Source organism: Lissotriton helveticus, chromosome 8, assembly GCF_964261635.1.
Source record: "Lissotriton helveticus chromosome 8, aLisHel1.1, whole genome shotgun sequence".
Classification (NCBI taxonomy): domain Eukaryota; kingdom Metazoa; phylum Chordata; class Amphibia; order Caudata; family Salamandridae; genus Lissotriton; species Lissotriton helveticus.
The window spans coordinates 1,578,489,890-1,578,504,833 of NC_136069.1; the positions used below are offsets into that span (position 1 = coordinate 1,578,489,890).

The 14,944-nt window shown below is 47.0% G+C and overlaps 1 protein-coding gene across 1 annotated transcript in view; it reads left to right on the forward strand.

The window, feature by feature from the left end:
• The window catches only part of SLCO2B1 (solute carrier organic anion transporter family member 2B1), a 498,318-nt gene that overhangs the window by 189,596 nt on the left and 293,778 nt on the right, over positions 1-14,944 (forward strand). Inside the window, exon 3 of the mRNA XM_078658583.1 lies at positions 5,200-5,337. Coding sequence (XP_078514709.1) covers positions 5,200-5,337 — 138 coding nt within the window. The remainder of the gene's footprint in view (positions 1-5,199; positions 5,338-14,944) is intronic.

Genomic DNA, 14,944 nt, shown 5'->3' on the forward strand with positions numbered 1-14,944 from the left:
CAGACAACCGAAAGGGCGAGCCATACGACATAGTATCAACTAAAGGAGCAGCAATAGTTAGGATTTGTGCGTTGAACATTGTAGACAGGATACATAAACACTACACTTCATTCCGCGCCAGTCAGTGCCCACCCAGTCAATATATCACTGCAGGTTTTATTTGCAAACTTAACCACTATATAGCAGGACGTGAGAGGGCACATTCTTACAGCAGGAAGAAAGGATCCAGTGTCATACAATAAAGCGAGTTTTACGTGGAACAAGCCATGTAGGAGGATACAGGCCCTCTAAGAAATATAATCGGGAAGTGAAAACAGGATATGCGAGCATTCAATGGCTTTGTACTAATATCAACGCCGTACACACAAAATCCAATAAACAGTGCAAACAACATAAGCACAGAGTGCTAAATCCTACCCAAAAGGAACACCACCCGACCCCCAGTCTGATCTAAAATATACGAAAAAATGAAAAAGGAAAAAGAAATAAAAGAAATATAAAAGGAGAAACACAATCGTGCAAGATGGGCGCCACCCCGGGCCAGGCATCCCGCGGCTAATAATACAGAAGAAAGTAGAGAGCTGGCGAGAAGAAGGGTATGGCAGTCGCGACGGAGCATCGAAACAGATAAAAGTGGCATAGCGACAGACCCCAACCCACTCATGCCAGAGAAGCGAGGACAGAAGCGGCACCGCTATAAAGGGATAGAAGAGGGCCATAGAACCAAAAAAAAGAAACATCTGAAAGACCCCGCCCACCCGTCCCACCCCGCACCCCTGCAGAAGGCTACGGCCTACCCTCCAAACAGCGTGCCTGTCGCCCTAATCCGAAACCCGAAATATAGTAAAGAAAGAAAGTAGAATTAGGAGACAAAAAGAAGGAGGAAAGGGAATATGAAACAAAAATAAGATGTGAGGGAGGAGCCAGAGGATATGAACAAACACACTCGGCTACGACCCTCCCCCGACCAGCAAATGAATAATTATCAAATCAATGCTACACCTTCACTTACAGCAAAAACCCGCAGGGGGCGGGGGAGGGGGGGAAATTTTAACGTTTCACAATGTCGAGAGTACAAGCATCAGTGCAACGGACAGGTAAACCAGCAGTCTATCAGTGTCTTGCAACTTACCCCCAGCCCTTCCTAATCACGAAACCAACCCAATAAAGGATAACATGGAGCGGACCACCCAGCACAGAATAATCGTAATGTTGACCAGGGTTACGGCAGTGATGTAGAGTAGGGAGAGCCACCATACTAATGGAATACAAAAAGTCAATGAAGCAAGTCAATTGTAGCAGCAACGACAGGGCAAGCAAAAGCAAGCCGGAGTCCAGTTTCGCAGTTCGACAATGCAAAGGTGCCCCACCAGGACAAAAGCTCGAATCCATCGAGGCGGGAGCAAACAGCGGTCCACCATAGTTCCCAATTGTCCGGGAAGGAGCAGATCTCCGCGTCGTGTGCAAGTCCTCGAAGTCCGGGCGGTGAGAAAGCGGAGGTTCAAAAGCCACCGGCCCATCAAGAGGCCGAAGAACAGCGACAGCAACTCCTGGCGCAGCCGAAGGGGGCAAAGCAATGGAGGCATCAGGACGATAGGGGTGCATGAAAGAGCGACGACCCAAAATGGCGGCGGACCGCATGGGGTCGGTAGAAGCACCGGGGGCCAAGACAGCGTACAAGGACATCAAGGCGTCCAGGACATCTCCGAGCGTGGGCGCTCGAGCACACGCCCAAGCCTCCGCGCAATCCGGCCAGCAAGGTTCGTCGGTGCAGAGCGGATCACCCCACACGTTGTTGGTAGCCATTTTGTGAGTTTCGCCGCCCCGCACTCCACCGTGGGCCCCAAAACAGATCCCAAATGTAGGACTTTACAGACCTCCGGAGGTTCCCAACAATGGCCTCACCGGCACAGAACGGGCCGGCGCTCAATGGGGGGGGGGGCCCTCTCCGAACAGTGGCGGGCCCCACAAGCGAGAGCCAGGCGCGGGGTCCAGGGCTGCCGGACAGAACAAAGGCGAAGGGACCCCTTCACACAGTCAGCCCCCGACACATCTCGTCCCCCTCCAGCCGCACGGTCCACAAATCGGGGCCGGTTCAGGATCGCCGGGGCATACACACAACGGCTCCCACCAGTGGCTCACTCTCGCGGCCGGGGCCGGCAATCTCAGCACCGCCGGTCGGGTCCCACAGGCGAGGTCCCGGTCTCGAGCGCCCGGAGGCCCCAATCCCACCGAGGGCACAGCTGCGGACCCACAGCACGCAGGAGCCTCCGGACCAGACGGTGAGTAAGAGTGGGTCGTTAAATTCCAAAATCTGTAGTGAAGTATCGTCGCAGTACAGGATATATTGCAGGATATTCGAGGTTGGCCGGAGGGCCGACGGAGCCGAGCTAAAAGGCGGCCATTACGCTCTCGAGCTAGGCTCCTCCCCCCCCCCGTTAATAATTATTGGATCAGACCTGTCCCCTTTTTTATAAAACAGGGAAACCTATTGCCTTTCCATAGTGCTAAAATCGTACCAGGTTTTAGGATTATGTTAAACCATATAATTAATCCAACCCACCAGTCAACACAAAACGTTTCTCTATCCCCCATCTCAGCATATTGCATAGTGACAGCTATTCTAGATTAAAAAAAAATGGAAGAACATTATCGGAAGATTAAGACTAGCTTAAATATTTCAGTGGAATCTCTCATTTTAAGGACGCGAGCAATATGGTAGGCCCATGTCCTGTTGTGTGCAACACATCCATGTTTGGTGTTGCACACAACAACTCCATCCCAGCTTTGGAACACATAACAAATACCAAACTAATTTTTCATTCAGTGGCTTTTCCTAGGATCACGGTTTTGATTTGGTGGACTGTTTATTTAATGTTAATTAAGTTTTTCTGGTCCGTTGTAGTTGTATTCTCTTATTAACTGCAGATACTGGTACTCCCTGCTCATAACTGGAGGCCTCTGTGTTAAAGCATCCAATTCACTGGTTTGACTTTGATTTTCATGTCGGACCATTTATGGTCCCGCTGGACCCTAGAAGGATGACTGATGTAGTTAGTTTTGTTGCTTTTAAAGAATTTACCAAATTCAATAAAACCAGAGATCTTCTTGCACATATTTTTGTCTTGCCATAAGGAAGGATTATTGAATCACTAACCTCTCTAATAAATTGTGTGTAAAGACCATAAGTATCTTGACCCTATCTTTCATCATAATATGATTTAATTGACTAGGATCAATCATATCAGTTTAGGGACGTAATTGCAAGTGTGGACACCTGCAGAAAATTGTTGCTTTAGGTTCAGTACCATAAAAATGGTTTGACAGTACTCCATATACCAAAGAAATAAAAGTTAAGACTTGTAAAGACTGGGATTATTCACTTTCACTCGTTAAGTGTGTTGGCGCATCAGGGGAAATCTCACCATTGAATATCCAATGGTTTATCCCTGAATTTAGGAGACCTGGGTTTAAAACAATAGCTTCATATGTTTAGGTGCAATTGTATAGCCATGAGCAAAAAGCAACCACTGTGCCTCAGTTCATTTGTCTTCCAAAGCAGGAGGTTCCTAGAAACTGGTTGTAAACCTCTGTATAAAGTACTGCATAGAGAAAGTGATCATGCTTTTCAGCCTTGAAGCATGTGGAGTCTAATTGGCCTGTAGCACTGGGCTACACTGGAGCTGCAGACCTGGAGCAATACGGATGTGCTGGCTATTTTGATTGTTTTTAAAGCAAGGAACATATTCATTCTGAGGATGAAAGTAGCTCAACTTTGAATCAATTAAACCACAGTAAATGGATGGAGATTTGATATTCTACCTTTTTTAGATCTATATTTAGTTATGTTATGCTTATTCATATAGTGCACTAATCACCCAAAAGGGTATCCAGGAAATTGGGCAGGTGTGTAGGTGTGTGGTCCCCAAGGGGCTTTTATGAAGAGCCTGGTGTTCAGCTTCTTGCTGAATTCAAAAAGTGAGGAGGAGGCTCTGAAGTGTTTAGGAAGATTGTTCCATATCTTGGATGTGATATAGGAGAATGAGCGACTTTTCTATTTTGCATTTGTGGCTGTGGGGAGCGTGTGGGAGCGTGTGGGTGATTGGTGGGTTGGTGCAGGACCTGTATTACAGAATGTGTGTGGGTAGCGTGTGGGAGCGTGTAGGTGATTGGTGGGTTGGTGCAGGACCTGTATTACAGAATGTGTGTGCGTGTGTCCTCTTTCTGCACCCCTGGGCACTTCGATATTACAGAAGAGGCTGTAGTTGCTTGTGCAGACCCTTTAATAATACACGTCATGCAATCTCAGGAGAGACGGAGCATCCCATTCTTACAATGAGCCCATGTCACAGCTTTGAAGCACATATTCCATATTGCTTGCTGCCTGGCTGGCTCATGCTATCCTGTCTCATGTCAACCTTTGTAAGTGTGTTTCGACCTGCACATTTTTTATTGGGGTTCGATGTGAAGTTCTAGTCTGAGTGAAAATTAGATTAATGCTTTTAGCGTGCCCCTGTGTGATGGGGTGTAGCCCTAACCCCAGAAAAAGAATTGCAAATGTGAGGACCCGGAGAAATCCGAACCTGCGCAGTGCACAGCAATGTCCCTAAGGTTTCTGTTAATTTATCTTCTTTTCTCACATGTCATGCATGCAATACATTTTTGAACTAAGATAAGTTTTAAAGTAAATTTCTATTTCATCTTTGCTTATTGCAAGATATTACAAAAGAAACAGGATTTGACATGAACTAAAAAGTACAGTATAAGTATCCAAATCAATGTTACAATTTAATAATTCTCAAGGTTTAAAACAAACTGACCCAATGCATTTCGGGTTAAAGAACCCTTCTTCAGGGGTACATATGACAAAATACCATTCATTATATACCCTTGATGAGCAACTGATAGCTGCCTCCGTTTGGAACTACAAGGGTAGAAAACAGAAATTAAAACCACTGTCAATGTTTATGTATTTGTCAAACAAGCCCAAGATCAGCAAAGTAGAATTTGCACACAAGATTCCCAATGTGTAATAAAGCAAGAACTGCTGAAATAATGTTTTGAGGGGCATTAAAAGAAAACTAATGAAAAGAAGTAAAAAAACACTATTAAGACTTAATTCTAAAAAACATTATTTTCATGGAGATTTGCATTTTATTACCTAATGTTCATAAGACCTTTCATTGTTGTCTCTTCCAGTTTTTTGTGTGCTGTCATGGACTTCTCCAGCTCTCCCAGCTCTTGGTTTCTGGATATCTCAAAAGCTCGATTTCAACAATTGAGAAGCGTTTTGGATTATCAAGTCAGATGTCCGGATTGGTGGCTTCATTTAATGAGGTATTGCTAGGCTGTGGTATGTGTGTTGAAAAAGATATGAATTGGACCAAATATTACCATACAAAAGAAATTGAGCTTTATGGAATAAGATGTTTAGCCACAAAAATTACCTTCTCACAGGATTGAGGAACATCCATTTATTTTGATTGTACTTTGTTTTTTCAATCAATTTTACTTTGTTGTACACGTTTATCCCTTGAGACTTTTTTTTTTTTACTGTTTCTGAACTATCTTGCTTAGTGAACTCTTATCATTTTCACAAGAGTTGGTTTGGAATTTTAAGTAGTACATTTCTCAACATATAATTTCACCAACGATGCTACACTTCGCACCAAGTCATTGTCCCAGAGGGTTGCTTTACTGTGCTGTCCTAGCTGTCAAAGGTGAACCAAAAAATGCAACGAGGCTCATGTTTACCTCTGTGAACTGAAGTGTTGAACATAGCACAGGAGGCTACTTTTAGACACTGACTTGTAAGACACTCACTATAAGCTGTTGTCCTTAAAGTAAGCATTTAGTCGAATACTATAATATTTACGGATCTCACTTAAGTTATTATTGCTTTGTAGCATCTGGTAATAAGGCCATAGCATTTTCAGATCTTACCATCTCTGGCCATCAATTCCTTTTTTCTCTTTAATAGATATCAACCAAGTTATGCTAAGTCTTGCATCCTTTATTGCAGTTCATTTGTCTTTACTGGAAAATGGAGAATTTCTTCTAACAGAAGTATTATGCATAGCATCAGTGTGGTGCAAAGTAACAATACTATAGATACTCAAATTGCTTGATAAACATACATTTACAAGGATTGAACATATTAACATTACAGTCAAAGTAAGTTCAGGTGGGTCACGAGTGTAGGTCTGAGACAGGTTTGGGATAGTGTGTGGTGGACATATGGGATTGTGTAGTTCTTTAGCACTGAACACTAGTAGAATTGAGGTTGGTGTTAAATGGGAATTATCATATTTCAGAGATAAAACACTAAACAATGTAGGGGTAAAGGTGGCAATTAGGAGGTGTTGGTCAGCTGATTTTCAAGGAGCTCTCCGGTGTAAAGAAAAAACAGTACTGTTTACTATTTGCATTTCAGAATGTTCCGTTGTTTGATTTCTGTTCGGGTTTCGGGAACTATTGTGACAACATTCATCAGATTGTTTCTATAAGGTATGGGCTTCAGAGGGATAGATATGAAGGGAATGTGTGAGGATTTGCGAATATAGTAAGAAATAAGTATTTCATCCTGTGTTTGGCAGATTTTATAACCAATTTAATGTTGGTTGGGTGGGGGGTGGTGAATGAAAGGCAAGGTTACTTGGAGAGAATGCACGTAGCGTAATATTAATACATATTGTGAGAGTCCCACTTAATAACTTACTATAGTCCTTTTTTAGATTTCACCTCCACAGCATTTGCGCTGAGCTTGCATAGTCTTTTGTAAGTGAACAAAATTTCTTCAAAGGGGCTTACAGCTTTTCATTTGTTTTCAAGCTTGTCACTCTGTTTATCTTGTTTTTCTTTGGTTTGTGCATGTTGTTACCTCTTTTCTTGTCTAAATATTTTGTTTTTATGTCTGTTGAGCATGGACCAAGTACTACGTCATGTTGGCAATTTCTTTCACCAAACATAGGTTGCTTGTCAACAGCACACATTTATGGTGAGGAGTTGAAGCCCTAAATTTAACTTGAATGTGTACCGGCACATTGGATGTGTATGTTTTACTATTTGCAAAACAGACCTTTTTTTTCAAGACCATGTGCGTTTTCAAAATGCATTGATTTTCTTAAAGAGTTTACGCTTAGCTTATTAGTATTTACAGCTTTGAGCGGGATTATTGCTTACTATTAGACTATCATCATCGCTATTATGATTTATAAATTATTCCTTTTTGAAGCTCACCTTGGCTGTAAGATCATGAGCAATACAAAAAGTGTCCTTTTTTTAGGTTGAGCCTAGCGCAGCTTGCATGCGCTGCGCTGCTTGACTTTATGTAAGGGCTTCAGAAAGCTCACCACACTCTTGTGTGTGTTCTTGTTTGTGTAATAGGCTATTGGGCTGTACGTGCGTCTTTTTCTAAGAAAGACGGCACGCAATTGGGCAAAGGCCGGTGCATGTCCGGCATTTGCTCCACCCACGGCCTGTTGCTTGCAGTTACCCGCACAGGCCACATCTGTTTTAAGTTATCATGCCTAGACACGGGCGCGGTAATTGAAAAGCGCTCGCTGTGACACGCGCGCTCCCTCTTTCTCATCTCCTTCTCCCATCTCCTTTTCTTTCTCCCACCTTCTCCACCATCTTTTCCCCTCTCCTCTCTCTTTCGACTCCCTCGCTCCTCTCCTCCCTCTGTCAGCTGTCCCCAGATGCCTGGCTTTTGCACAGTCCAGTCAAAACAACATTCCTTTCATGGTTGCAGTTTCCAGTGATGCCATAAACAGCAAGTGCCGTCCAGGTTACAGCCTAGCAGGCTGCCTCCCGCTCAGCCCCTGCACACCCTGGCCCATACAGCACCCAGATCTGAAAACCTCCTCCGCCGACGTTAAAACAGCACCTAATAAAAGAGAAACCTCGCGCGGCCGGCCGTGAAGACAGTGCTCGCCCCCAGAGATGTGCCAGCACCCCTCCTCTTCGCCACAAGCATCTGTGGTGCAGACACTGCAGCACCGCAGCAGCCCAGAACTGCGCGTGCAGAGGCATATTAACTGAGACAGGCTACCATAAGAAAGTGAGAACGGCCGCTTTAGGGGTGTCCCGGAGCTCACCGACTTCGAAATTAGAATCCACATACAATGTTACAATCCTTGTTTCTCTTTGCAAAGGATGACCTAGATACAGCATACAGCGTATATCAGACTGAGTACTAACTCCACCTTTTCTCCCTCAAATTAAGTTAGTTAATTCTTTGCATGTTCTGCAGTCATTTATGGATTTGCAAGAAACAGTTGAACTGAATACGCAGCAAGGTGTTACATAACTGAGATCTGCGCCTTTAGGATTGATGATGCAGTAGATTAAACCTTATTTTGTGATTGCTGAAGGTATTGCGAAGAGTAGTTAACATGCTTGTAAAGCTTACTCTCAGTAAATTGGATTTCAATTTGCGTTTGTCCTGAACAGGGTCGGCCTTTAGCATGGGCGGGCTTGAACCCGGGCCCAGGGTGCAAATATTCTGAGGAGCACATGGAGCTGTGCTCATTAAGTTAATGCCAACAGTAGCACCCATCTCGTCTTGCTCCAGCTTTTTCCGTGTCCTGTGTGCTTGTTTCTGTCTAATTTTCTAGTTGAAAGTGTTTTTAATCTTTCAATATCATATGGTGGGCAATGTTTTAAACACCCCATTGCCCCCTTCCTTGCCCTTCCTGTAGTGTCTCACTCCTGCTGACCCACACCAACAAAACGATCATCAGCATGAGGCACATAAGCTATCAGTGATTTAGGTGAGCGGGGGGAGGTGTGACAATTGCTTTCAGGGGCCAGTCCCTGCTTCTCCAGGGACTCACCAGGGAACACAGAAGGGACCCCCTTGCTGCGTCATTTAACTAACTAGCATCCGCAAGGGTGCCAGATTTGTCTCCGCCTACGCCCAGAGAGCTATCTTAAATAAACAGGCCGGCCCTGAACTCAGGAAACAAGCCACCACTATAGTGCATGATCAAAACAGGCAAAATGCACCACCCTGCCTAGTACCTACACAGCAAGGAAAGACAGATGCTAAGTTATGTTGCAGCTATCAAACATGAAGGCACTGAGCTATTGTAGTGACCTGCTGGTCACTGATCTAGTCTCTCAGTTGTACTAGCCACTCCCCAAGGGCTGGCTTAGACCCCAGCCCACATCCATCCAACACAGGTGTCACAGGACATGTGACGCTGTTAATAAAAGGGGCCGGGCATAGTGCCCTGGGCCAGTTCTACCTACTAACTACCCGTGTCTGTGTACTGGTTATTTATGCATGGGGGCCTAGGACCCCACAGTATTACACTGGCGACAAGCGGGTGGGCACCATGTGTGCTGCCGCCTTGTGTGTCGAAGAAGGGGTAAAGCATTACCAGTGTTGTGTGCACCCAGACTGACACCAAGGCAGAAGGCGCCGTTGTCGGTGCACCGAGAGTGCCGCTAGAAACACATAGGGGTGAGCTGGCTGAATGGGCTGCCTGTTGCGTCTCTGTCGACAAACAGGCGAAGTGCCTGCTGACCTGCAGAACGTGAGCTGAGCTCGTGGGGTGAAAGAAATGCTGCAGATCTGTGCCGGCTCTATGGTGAAATTAAAAGAAAAAATGGAGCAGAGCGGGAGCCCACCCTCCATCTGAAATGCCTGCTGCTGAGTCGGTGTACGGTGAGCCCTGATTGGCGGGAGTAGTGAGTGGGTCAGCAAAGAGTGAGTGTTGTGATAAAAAGAAGTGGCCCGGAGCAACGGTCTACTTTCCTCCCTACCCCTTTGAAGGGAAACCCTGACCCAGAGTTAAGTACATGGTCCGGGGCAAAGGATTGCCGGTGGGAGGAGGTAGTATCGGCCAAAGACTTGGACTGCTATCTGCACCGAGGACAGGCACCGGAGTCTGTCAGCAGCTCCAGCCCCCACGCAGCCTGTGAGGTGTGAGAGGCAGTTGCTGAGGAGCGGGACCATTTTAATACCTGGTGAGCGGCTAGCCGTCGCAGAGAAGAATTAAGAGAAGCAAGGGGGGGGCAGTGATGCACTCCCCGAGACTCTGCCAAGGCCTGTGTGCTCAACCTTTCCCCCGTGCCGACAGCATCAAAGGAATGACTCACCAGGAGACTGGAGGAGGTGCTGCGGCCCGGCAGGAAGGTCTCCCACAGTGGGTGTGTCGTTGGCATTGGTGCCCCACCTGTTAGTGATGCCAGGCCTTGGACAGCAGGGAATCATGACGTGAGGCCCAATGCTGGCAGACAAGGTGGCAGGTGGTGCCCAGGGGCTACACCAGTATGGTGAAAGGGCCCCGTGCAGCCTGGGAAGGAAGAGTCGACCGCCCAGGTAGGTGATGGCCATGGCCTATTCAAGAGTGGAGAGCGGTGGTAGCCCCGCCCAGTGGCCGGTCCAAATAGAGCCTTGTGGTTGGTGTGAGTGCTCCATGGAGTACTCCTGCAACATTTGGAAATTGGTAGTGGCTGCAGCGAGGACACTTACTGAAGAGAATTGAAGATTGGGAGATGGCTCCATTGGTGTGCAGTCTGAGGGAATGTCGCCCTGTGATGTGAAACTGTCTCGGTTAAAGGGGCATGCTCGGGAGAATTTGCTCCAAAGAAGAGAAGATATCACTGCCACGTTCCAAGGTAGGGGGCAGAAAAAAGACAAGGTACAGGGCACAGCTGTCGGGGACTCTAAGAGGTGGTGCAGTACTACCTAGTGGCCATACATGGTAACTGCAAGGAATCAAGAGTCTGTAAAGGAAGTCCTGCAGCGTAAAGGAGAGGTGGCTTGAACTACAAAAGGGGGTCAGCATCATGAGCGCATGAACTAGCCAAGATACTGAACAAGTGTGTACCCTATGGCACCCCAAGTGAGGACACAGGGATGAGACTGCATCGAACAATGTGCTGCGGCAGTGTCTGAAAAGGGGACAGCCAGGATATCTGAACGAGAAAGTTTTGTGAATTCCCAGAAACATAGACACAGACTGGTGGGCCTGAAGAAAGCGGAAAGAGTGTCGACCTGAGCAAAGAGGTTTCAAATGAGCAAAAGCCTTCAGGAAGGAGTGTGCCCAGCGGTGAAAGGATGCCAGCGCAAGTGGAGGTCTTGAGCGTGCAAAGCACCCATCAGATGAAGAACAGAGAGCACAAGGAGAGTAGGACACACCGACGATATGGGCTGGAGAGCGAGAAGGTATTGAGGATGACCAGTGAGGTCAGTGAGAAGATGACCTGCCGAAGGTCAGGGAGAATATGCCCTGCCAAAGCTGTGGGAGAAGATGACCTGCCAGAGCTGAGGGAGAAGATCTGCCAGAGGTCAGAAGAGATGACCTGCCAGAGGTCATCAAAGAGGACCAAGGAGAGAACTGTGAAGAGGACCAAGGAAGGGACCATGAAGAGGACCAAGGAGAAGGTAGTGAAGATGACTGAAGAGATGTCCGACAAGATTGACCGGATGTCAAAGTATGAATGCCTACAAGAGGTAGTGACAGAAGAAGGTTGCAACTACAGGTCTAGTTACTGAAGAAAGAGAATGCATATGCATTGTCCTAGGGGTAGGACAGGGCCAGGGAGACCCGTGTGAAGTGCACGTCACACAGAGTGACCTGGTCAGAGAAGAAGGGAAAGACCTGATTTGGCTAGACCACGTCGCGGTGTTTAAATGAACAAGAAAGAGGAAATCGCGTGGCATGTGGCCACCGCAGAAGAAGTTTCAAGAAGTAGAGAAAAGAAGAGAGGAGGGTGTGATCAGACCACTCACACACCGCAAGACGGAGGACGACTGAGTGCAAGAACATTTGGAATGGAGCACAGTACCTTGGTAATATCAGTGGCACCTTGAGAAGCTACCTGTCCAGTTGTCTTCGTAACGCCAAGCAAACCTGGCGATGGCAGAGGTGATCAAGCCAGACCATTTGTGACATCCATCTTTGGGGTCGCACTGGAAACTCGATGGTGAGACGGCTCAGATGTCCTGAGTGACGTCAGATGTGGGGTCTAGAAGAGGATCCGACCACTCCACACCACTGTCACTGTGGTGCTACTGGGGCAAAGGCCTCAGGGACGGCCAGTGAGAGAGGGTCCCGCCACGAGAGATGAGATGATAGCTGCTCCTCCACAGGACCCAGAAAGATGAAGACCTTGTGCTAGGTGGCAGAAGTAATCTTATCAGGAAACAACTACCCTCCAGTTGGGGCGAGGGACCTGAAGGTGGAACCTGTAGCGCTTCCTCCACGAACCTAGAGGGTGGTGTTGGAGTGATATAGCGAAGTACACCCAGTCCAATAGAAGGCTGGTGAAGAGAGCCTCCGGGACATCCTGTGAGAGGGGAACACCAGGGAGAGGGGCATCCTGGTGAGTGAGGGATGTTTGTAACTACTCCACAATTCTGTAGCCAGAAGCAATGCTGCCTTTCTGACAATGCAGCAATAAACGGGACAGATTGAAAGAAACGTGTCATCTAGCAGATTCACTGTCACTCTGCCTCCACTGTCAAAGTGAACATAGTATATAGAGACTCTGGTTGTCAACTTCCACGCCTTGAGTTCCGGGAGGACCGGACCCACATGGCACCACTGAACTGTGCCAAGCAGAGCTGGTGATCCTAGCTGCAATTGTACCATCGTCTTGTTCTGCAAGCAGCTGAATAGGCTCAGTGGAAGTTTCTGTTATTGTGGTGTTCTCTCCCACAGGTTGGAATTTGTTGTTCCAGTTTGAATAACGTTTGGGAGGGATGTAGTGACGACCTGGTAACGGTTCTAGTCTCTCAATTGTACCAGCCACTCCCCGAGGGCTGGCTTACACCCCACCCCACCCCAACCCACCCCACGCACATCCAACACATGCGTCACAAGACATGTGACCCAGTTAATAAAAGGAACCGGGCGCACGTGCCCTGGGCCAGTACTACCCCGGTCTGTGTACTGGTTATTTATGCATGGGAGCCTAGGGCCTTACAGTGTTATAGCTATCTGTCTGTAATTTCCCTGCCATATCTTTAACCGTGTTGCTATTTGTTGGAATAAGGTCTATTTTTACTGTGACACTTGGCTCTCATAATCGGGAACGACAAACTACAGTGACTGTTGTGTACGGCGTAAGAAGGATGATTGGGCGCTTATGGTGCATACACTCTGTGGTTTCGTCTTCTCACTTACATTTAAGCTCAGAGGTGTGCAAGCAAGAAAGATATGGAAGACTGGGCTGTGGAAACTAGGAAAACTAAATTAGGCACTTTTCTGGGTTAGAGGCTGTCCTTCTGGGGCAGTAGTGGTAGAGCTGCTATATAAGAAACCCACAGGTAATAAAACGTGCATGGCAACACTTTCCACTTATGATTCATTTGTCACCAGATATTGCGTCCCAGCACTTTGCTGTTTTTCCCTTGCTCAGCTTCTGTGTTCCACCTTGCTTTTACCTGTTCTTGCTTACCTCTCCTCCCTCCTCTCTGGTGGAGCCAGGGCCGGACTGGCCATTGTGGGCACCGGGCAATCCCCCGGTGCGCTGCACGGGTGGGGGATGTTTTTGGTGCAAAACCGTCCCTGTACCAAAATCGGCTGAAAACCGGCCCTGGGAAACTGCTCGGCTGCAACTCTAACTCCCCCATCCACCCCCCGCAGGGGAGAGGAGGTTAGGGGGGCCGGCTGAGCACTTTGCCAGGGCCAGTTGTGGTTCCCAGTCCGGCCCTGGGTGGAGCTGGGCATTGCCAGGGTGCAGGCTGGCACTGGCCTGTAGGGCAGTCGGGCAGTCCCCATAGGCTGCTCTGACAGGTCGAGTCATTGCAGTTTGTGGACCTGTTTTATGGGTTGCTGGGCCGGTTTTCCTGTTGATTTCCCTTATTTTAAGACAAACCTTGCCTGCAGCGAACTCAAATTTGTGCGCTCTCCCATACCTTGCAAAACACTTCTCCAATCCGTCTTTACAAGTTCAAAACGGCCCCCATTTGCAAACATTGGACACATTTTTAGCTATCTGATTCATTCATGGAGCCTCCTTTACCTCAGTTCCCCGGGCCTCTTTCTGTCCCTGTCCGACCCTGCCAGGGTGCCACCATAGGAGAAAGAAAGAACTACAGAAACATTAATCCATGTGACAGGCGGACAAGGCTGCAGGGGTTGCAGTTTTGCAAGTCAAGAATGTTGTCTCAGGCAAGCAAATCGAGAGCTGGAAATGCATTTTCTCGGTATTAATCCTCGAGTGCGTCAGAGTCTGACACCTGAAGGCAGAAGAAGTGTGTGTGGTTGATTATTCTCTGCTAGACCACAGCGCACGCTGACTCACATCCATAGTGCAAACGTCATGCATGGCACACACTAGTGCATTTACGGGAAGATGTGACTTTTAGAAAAATGTAATGGCTGTGTAGACATTTAAATTATTTCTGGTGAAAAGGCAAACCAATGCTGTAGTAAAAATAAATACAACTTTAAAGAATGTAATGCAAATATGGCCCAGCTCTACTCTTCTACCAATTCTGCCTCACCCTGTCAGTGCTTGTTGTGGTAGTTGCAGGTTCTCGGCACCAACACTTCTTTCTAAACACATTAATTTACTTTTGAGAATACATCACAAGGTGTTTGACCGTTTAGTATACTAAAAGGAAAATGATTAGTCGATCACTTCCAGGCAATCCCTAGTTCTTGGGGTGACACGGTATAGTACAGACTGTCACCCTTGGAGTGCTGTGTGTGGACTGTGTGAAAATATTTGCTAGACATGGGGATTGAAACCTCTGTACTTCATCCAGCAAAGTTCAGAATTCAGCAGATTGGAAGAGTTAATTCATTCTCTAATAATAGTGAGGGGCCAAGGCCTTGTTAGTCTGCATAAACAAGGTCTGCTCTAGGAGTGTAAATACTTTAAGAATATTTATGTTCAAAATGGTATTTTAGGCCTGTTTGAGGCAGAATGTTTAGTTAGAAGCAGCAGGTTGTCATTGGTATGTTTCATTTCCTTTCAG